At 42.0% G+C, this 8,210-nt stretch overlaps 1 protein-coding gene across 1 annotated transcript in view; it reads left to right on the forward strand.

Moving 5' to 3' along the window:
• Positions 1 to 6,208, forward strand: part of KPNB1 (karyopherin (importin) beta 1) — a 39,144-nt gene extending 32,936 nt beyond the window's left edge. The window contains exons 17-19 of the mRNA XM_011960009.1: positions 659 to 773; positions 1,137 to 1,298; positions 3,128 to 6,208. Of these exons, the coding sequence (XP_011815399.1) occupies positions 659 to 773; positions 1,137 to 1,298; position 3,128 (278 nt within the window). The 3' untranslated portion in view covers positions 3,129 to 6,208. The remainder of the gene's footprint in view (positions 1 to 658; positions 774 to 1,136; positions 1,299 to 3,127) is intronic.
• The last annotated feature ends 2,002 nt before the right edge of the window (positions 6,209 to 8,210 follow it).

Here is an 8,210-nt window from a genome sequence, read left to right on the forward strand (position 1 = left end):
ATCCTCACAAGCTAAATTGGAGGATTGGGGAGTCAGAATTCCTGTCACTTGTTCTTGTTGCTGATTGGGGAAATTTTTTTACTTCGCCCCTTTGGTATCATTAGCTCAGGAAAAAGTTACATTTGTTTCTTCTATATTTGCCTATAGGAAGAGGAATATTTGTCTCTTCTGTCGACTTGAGGAATGACACATTAGTCAAAGGAAGAATAATTTGATATAACTATATGCATTTAGTTATCCAGCTTGGACCTTGTATGATAGGGGTATAATAGTTGGAAATTTTGAAAAAGGATGTAGTCCTGCCATATGAGGGACAGGTGCATCAGACCTTCTCTTTTTTTTTTTCTTTTTTTGAGATGGAGTCTTCCTCTATCGCCCAGGCTGGAATGCAGTGGCGCAATCTTGGCTCACTACAAGCTTCGCCTCCTGGGTTCACGCCATTCTCCTGCTGCAGCCTCCCGAGTAGCTGGGACTACAGGCACCCGCCACCACGCCCAGCTAATTTTTTTGTATTTTTAGTAGAGACAGGGTTTCACCGTGTTAGCCAGGATAGTCTCGATCTCCTGACCTCATGATCCACGCGCCTCGGCCTCCCAGAGTGCTGGGATTACAGGTGTGAGCCACCGCGCCTGACCAATACCTTCTCTCTCTTTTATAGCGGATGTGATGCTGGTACAACCCAGAGTAGAATTTATTCTGTCTTTCATTGACCACATTGCTGGAGATGAGGATCATACAGATGGAGTAGTAGCTTGTGCTGCTGGACTAATAGGGTAAGTTATACCCTGCTTCTAAGAACTTCTCATGGAAAATGAGAAACATGGAGTAAGGAGTTTTGAGAGTATCGCAGATGGCAACAATTCACTTCTTTGGCATAGAGATTTCTTTGTAGAACCCTTCATGTCCTGTTTTGAGTGTTCACATGATAGTTTATTCCAGACCCTCAAGGTCTCTGTATTACACCCCAATAAACTCTGATGTTGGTCAACAAATTGCCTCTGTTTAGTGAACTCTACTGAGGGTTTTATTTATCTTTGAATTATGCTAAGAAACCCATAGCACTGGTTTGGAAGGCTCAAAACATGATATTGGTATGGGGCCAGGAGCTCATTCTCAGCTGTGTTTGTTTTGCACAGGGACTTATGTACAGCATTTGGGAAGGATGTACTGAAATTAGTAGAAGCTAGGCCAATGATCCATGAATTGTTAACTGAAGGGCGGAGATCGAAGACTAACAAAGCAAAAACCCTTGCTACATGGGCAACAAAAGAACTGAGGAAACTGAAGAACCAAGCTTGGTAAGATCTTGCCTCCACTGTCCTCTTCTACTTCCTGGAGGAGGGAGGTATATTTTCTTTAGGCCCTTCTGGCAAGCACTGCCTTCTAGCATTTTTTTGTTTGTACTGTTTCCCATGTAGGTGCTTCTGAGTCAGGCAACCTCAGTTTTTCCTTGAGCCAAATGTTTGACTACTCATAGTGATGGAGAGCAGAACTTTTATAACTGGAATTCACTGAAATTCCCAGAGTATTTTGGGTCCTAATAATATCATCAGTAATGTCATTTCTCCCTAATTCTCTTCTGTTTTCTATTCCTTTCCATTCTAATTCTTTCTTTACAGCAGTGCTTTTAGACGTTTTCTAGCTCTAGAGAAGATTTCCAAAGTCAAAGTTGTCTGGCTCCTACTTTGTGTGTGTGTGTGTTTTTTCTTTTTGAGACAGAGTCTCACTGTCGTCCAGGCTGGAGTGCAATGGCACAGTCTTGGTTCACTGTATCCACTGCCTCCTGGGTTTGAGCAATTCTCCTGTCTCAGCCTCCTAAATAGCTGGGATTACAGTCACATGCCACCACACCTGACTAATTTTCTTTTTTCTTTTTCTTTTTCTTTTTTTTTTTTTTTGAGACAGTCTCACTCTATCGCCCAGGCTGGAGTGCAGGGGCGTGATCTCAGCTCACTACAACCTCTGCCCTCCTGGGTTCAAGTGATTCTTTTCCCTCAGTCTCCCAAGTAGCTGGGACTATAAGTGCAAGCCACCATACCCAGCTAATTTTTTTTTTTTTTTTCTGAGACAGAGTCTCGCTCTGTTGCCCAGGCTGGAGTACAGTGGCGCGATCTCAGCTTACTGCAATCTCTGCCTCCTGGGTTCAAGCAGTTCTCTGCCTCAGTCTCCTGAGTAGCTGGGATTACAGGTGCCCCACCACCACCACGCCCGGCTAAGTTTTTTGTATTTTTAGTAGAAATGGGATTTCACCATCTTGGCCAGGCTGGTCTTGACCTCCTGACCTCATGATCCACCTTCCTTGGCCTCCCAAAGTGTTGGGATTACAGGCGTGAGCCACCAAGCCTGGCCCAGTTTTTGTATTTTTAGTAAATATGGGGTTTCATCACGTTGGCCAGGCTGGTCTTGAACTCCTGACTTGAGTTGATCCACCCCCTCAGCCTCCCAAATTGCTGGAGTTATAGGCTTTTTTTGTATTTTTAGTAGAGACAGGTTTTCACCATGTTGGCCAGGCTGGTCCTGATCTCAGGTGATCCACCTTTCTCGGCCTCCCAGGTGTGCACCACCACGCCAGGCCTTGGCTCCTACTTTGAAATGCAATTTTGTTTGGAGACAGAGTCTCCTCTGTCACCCAGGCTGGAGTGCAGTGGTACAATCATACCTCATAGAAGCTGCCAGCTCCTGGGCTTAAGTGGTCCTCCTGTCTCAGCCTCCCAAGTGGTTGGGACTGCAGGCAAGAGCCTCCATGACTGACAAGGTCTCCAGTTGCCCAGCCTGGTTTTGAACTCCTGGCCTCAAGCAGTTCTCCCTCCTTGGCCTCCCAAAGTGCTGAGATTATAGGCTTGAGCCACTGCACCCAGACTGAAATATAGTTTTAATTTCTTTCCCTCTTAGTTATCTTACCCCACAGATCTCAGTAAAATTGGCTCTTTGAGTTTCCCTCCAATCCTCTGATGTAAGTGTTAATAAGAGCAGGTGGATGGCACATAAGACAAGAAGAGTGTCATTCCTTGAAAAGTTGACAAATTCCATTCAGGCCGAGGAGCATGTAATTGTAGGAGTCAGCATTATTGGCTCTGTTGGGTATATGTGATCTCAAAGATTGACCTTTTTTTCCATCTGTTTTCAGATCTGTTACCATTGGGATGATAACCTGAGGACCCCCACTGGAAATCTCCAATCTTTTGAAAAACCTGGAAGTGAGGAGTGTGCACGGATGCTGAATGTTTGGGAATGAGAGGATGAGTGAGTGAGGCTTGAAAACACACCACATTGAAAATCCTGCCACAGCAGCAGCCGCAGCCGCCAACAGCAGCGCTGTTAGTGAGCTAAGTAAGCACTGACTTCGTAGAAAACCATAACATCGGCCATCTTGGAAAAGAAAAACAATGGAGTTACTTATTAAAAAAGAAAGAAAGAAAGCTGTCTCTTCCCAGGAGAGGCTAGAAGTAGTAGCTTTTCTGTCTTTTGGCCAGTGCCGAGTGGAATGCCTGGTTTGGGGGAGGAGGAGGGACTGGGTTCAGCTGTGGTGCTTTGTTGTAAAAGGCAGCCTGGCCTTTGCTACTGAGGAGAAAGATGGAGTCTGGGTCTCAAGCCCACCTTCGCTGTACCTTTGCCACATGGTACTCTATGCTTGCCGGCTAGAAGGAGGGTGAGGGATTTTTTACAGTCTGAGAATGAGTGTGTGTGAGTGAGGCGGTATCCACATTCTCAACTTCAAGTCATTGCAGTTTCTTTTTCCCAGAAAACAAGGGGTTAGATGTTGCATTTCATAAAACTAACCGAAGTTCTGTCTACTGATGCAGCACAAGAGATGTAAAAAAAAAAAAAAACAAAAACACAAAAAAAAACAGGAAAGACGCTCTTTAGGTTTTGTTTTGTTTTTTCGTTTTTTTGTTTTTTTTTTTTTTTTATTCTAGGGAAAACACTGACGAATGGTCAGAGCTCCTATCCTGATCTTTTCATCAAGGCGCCTTTCCTAATAATATGGTTCAACTGTGAATGTAGAAGTGGGGGGGAGGGGGGAGAAAAAGAAAACTCTGGCGTTAGAGGATATAGAAAAATATAAGTACAATTGTTACAAATAACGCAGATTTCAAAAACAAAAAAAGTCACAACCCAAACAAACCAAAATTTAAATGATCAGAATTGGCAGCACAAAGAAAACGCCCTCTCCTGACTTGTATTGTGGCAGTCTGAACGCCCCCAGAAAATTGTGCCAAAGAGTTTAGAAAAATAAATATACAATAAAAGTAAACACACACGTACACACAGAACAGCAAACTTCAGGTAACTATTTTGGATTGCAAACAGGATAAATTAAATGTTCAAACAATCTGATAAAATAACCATTTGGAAACTGCTTGGCCTTCTGTTCTTTTATTTGATTGACTACAATGCGGTATTGGTCTCTTGCTGCACTTCAAAACCAACAAAACAAAAAAAAAGTGTGTATGTGAATACACAAACACACTAACTAGAACTCTTGTGATGAAAATGGCACTTGAAAAAGGTTATATTTTTCCACTGAAGTTGAAGGTTAATAAAATGGTGTCAAACGTCCCCTGGTCACACACTTTAATATTTTTTTAGAAGTGTGATGTATGATTACCATAAATCAGACTTAATTATTTTCCCTTTTACAAGGGAACAGGGCATCCTGAATTTTAGAGTCTTTCAGCAATAAGAAGGGATGATGGTGAGCTTTGATCCTCTTTTGGTTTTGCAGTTGTTAGGAGTTTTTGCTGGCATTTTGAATATGCTGCTTTTAGAAAAACCAAGGAAGTTTTAAAATTGCTTCCTAGTCCTTAGAGGACTAAAAACAAGACCCTCATTCCCACTTTCATTTCCACTCTAGCAAAAAGTATGGTCTTGTGTTTTTCTCCAACTCCTCATATCCTCCCTTTCATGTCCAAGCCTTCCATTCATAAGTGGGATTGGCTCAGTTTTGCCCATCCATATGGCAGCATCTCTAATAGCTCTTGTACAGGGTATCAGATATTGTGCCTTTTGGTGCCAGGTTCAAAGTCAAGTGCCGATCTATGAACCAGTGTACAAAAAAAAAAAAAAAAATCCAGGTATTTGAAGGAGAGACGCTCCATTGTGAATAAAGAGCTCATACCAGCTCCTAAGCCCTATTAAGAAGAGGCCTGGTCCTCTAATGCCTTGTTTCCATTTCAGTTGTTCTTTGAGAAACAGAATGATGTACTAACCATTCCTGATTATTAGATAGGCTTGGGTCAGGGCTTAGGGAGGGGGCAGAAATATTGGGGATAGAAAAAAAATCTGATCATTCCTCAGTGCTACCCATTTCTGTCCTGTGTGGGCTGCTTAGCTAGACAGCAGGAGAATAAAGTACACCGAGAACCATAATGAAAAAACCTTCCGTGTGTTTTGTCATGTTTTGTTCCAGGGAAGCAGTTGATGAGTGCTGTTACTAATGCTTTCTCCCAGATCCATTCAGTGGTGGAGAGGAGGAAAATGGGCTGGTTGGACGTGGTCTTGGTGCCTTGCAGTTACTCTGCACTGGTTATGCATTTAATCCTCTTTTATAGTTAATCTTTTGCTAGTGGATTTTCCATAGTCTGGGTATTTGTCCTTAAATCAGTTATACCACCTAAGGCAACTGATGCAAAATGCATTCTGTCCACTCACTGTCTGGGCCTTCCCCACCCTAGTCTTGGCACATTCCTTCAAGAATGTAGTTACCATCTGCTTGGGAAGATGTCAGTGCAAATGTGAAGAAAATGGGCATCAGACTAGGCTTTGGTTTACCACAAGTGGCAGCTGCCTATATCAATTACATTTATTAATTTTGCTTTTCATTTTTCCCAGTTCTTCTCAGCCCTCTGTTGAAACGTTGGACTTCTTGCTGTCAGAGGCAACTGTAATATTGCCTTAGGGACTTGTGGAGAAAAGGGAATTGCTCAGCATAGTGTTTTAACTTTCAGAACCAAGCAATCTATTTACTCTTACTATTTAAGAAGTGTGTTAGTCCGACTTTAAGAAAAATCCAAACTCCATCAGCTTTTGATAGCATCTTTGTTTTTGAAACAACTTCAATCTGTAATTGGCATTCAGAATGCCCTTGGCATGCCAGTCTGTGATGGCATTTAAGACCTGTAAAACACTTGAGCCCAACTAGATTAACCAAAACCGATAACCACCACCTTTATCTTCTAAATAAAGTCCGCTTTATTTTTATTTTCAACATCTTGCTGCTTTTTTTTTTTTTTTTTGGTCCCAAATGGTGTCACCTCCATGGAGGTGAAATGGTTTGAAAGAAGTCAGAATGTGTGGTGAGAGGTGTTTGAGTGTGTGTGTGGGGGGGGGGAAGGAGGGACACACATCTTGAAATGGACTCTACATAGTGTAATGTGATATAGATGAAACAGCGTCCTACAAATGAGGTAAGGAAAAAGTATGCATGGAGGAGGTTTTGTGTTTGGAGAGTTTGAAGCAGGAGCAGAGATTGTCCTCTGTTTTGTGCCTGTTTCTCAAGCTAATGATGTGTCATCTAATGGATCATCCAAAAGTTGGCCTTTCACTTAGTTTTCATCACGTTTTTCATTTCTACTTGCATTGCCTTCCCCCCCCCCCCCCCCCCCCCAAGAAATGTGGAAAGAAAACACTAATTTGAGATTTAGGAGACTGGGCCCTTTCCTTAACCCTGCTGCTTATTAGCATAGTGGTGCCTGCAGGCTAGTTCATGGAAATAACCCTTTCTTAGTTAAGCAGAATGAGGGCTGTAGACTCCATGTGGCCTTTCCCCTTTTCTGATTGTACACCTGTTAGTAAACTTTTGATCATGCATATCCCATGTGTTTATAAATTATATACTTGGACTACTATAACCACATACTGTGTAATCATAAGACACAAAAATAGAAAGTAAAAAGCAATTATAGGATAAATAGAAGTTCTAGTATTTCTAAATCCAATTTGGAGGTTACTGAGTTATAGAGAGTAACTTTTAATTCTTACCAGACTGCATTAAGTCCTGAACAGCAATGATTCACTGAGAACATTTCTCCACTAAAGGTGAGATTTGAGAAAAGAATGCAATTAGTTTATCAAATGGCAGAGAAGGAGCAACTGCTCCCACAAGAAACCCCATTACCGTATACCTGGTCCCAAAACAAACATTCAGAAACATACAGTGCAAGCCTGCAGTTCCACCTGGCCTCCAAGGTCCCAGCTTGGCCCACCTAAAGTGAAAAATGGTAAACACTGAGGTTTTATGTTTTAATTTGTACAACAACCTTAGTATTCCTGTTTTACTGATGAGGAAGGAAGGGCAGAAAGATTGACTCATCAGACCAAGGTCACTTAGAGCCAGAATTCAGAGCCAGGTCTGTCAAATCAAGGCTTTACACATTTGCCCTGGACAGATGCTGTGAGCCTCTCAGTGATAAAAAACAAAGGTCCATATTGCACATACTTAGGATATGCCATCCATTCCCTTCCCAGCACTACCTAAAAATATATTTTAATTTCGTTATTTGTTGCCAGTTTCTCCCACTGTAACATAAGTTACCTAATGTAGTGACGTTGGCTGTCTTTTAGTATGCTCAGCTGAGAGAGCGCCTGACATAGTAGACTTTTGACAAATATTTGTTGAACTAATGACATAGTAGAGTTCACAGAGTTCCTGTGATGGCATCACTTAGCCTTTGAAGGGCAGAGCATCCAGAAACCTCGGAATGGCAGGGCCACAGAAGACTTCTAGGTCTTACCTGTTGGATGACTTCAGGCTGACTTCTCAACCTTGGATTAACTGATGGAATGGGAACAGGATTAAGTGAATAGTTAGTCATTATTTACATGATGTCCTTTTTAGGTACTTACAAGATGCTAGGCCTATAATAAGTATCTTTCATGGAGGAATAAACTTTATCAACACTGTAAGGAAGGCACCATCTTAGTCCCATTTTACAGGAGGAAATGGGAACAGGCTAAGAACCTTGCCCAAAGTCATGCAGGCTAGCAAGCAGTGCTGACCTTCCAGATTTATACCTTAGCCTACATTGTGTGCCAGTGTTGTAAATGAGCTTACAGTTATTAATCAGAGAGAACCCTGGTTAAAGAGATTTTGGAATTCGAAAGCAAAGCCATTTTGTCTTAATTCTACAGTAAGTTCCATTATTAACCTTTGGCAACTGCCAGACTTAATTGAGTGTATATGAGTGTGAGATCAGCTTCTCTCCTAATTG

The sequence above is a fragment of the Colobus angolensis genome, unplaced genomic scaffold (genome assembly GCF_000951035.1).
Source record: "Colobus angolensis palliatus isolate OR3802 unplaced genomic scaffold, Cang.pa_1.0 Scaffold50, whole genome shotgun sequence".
Classification (NCBI taxonomy): domain Eukaryota; kingdom Metazoa; phylum Chordata; class Mammalia; order Primates; family Cercopithecidae; genus Colobus; species Colobus angolensis.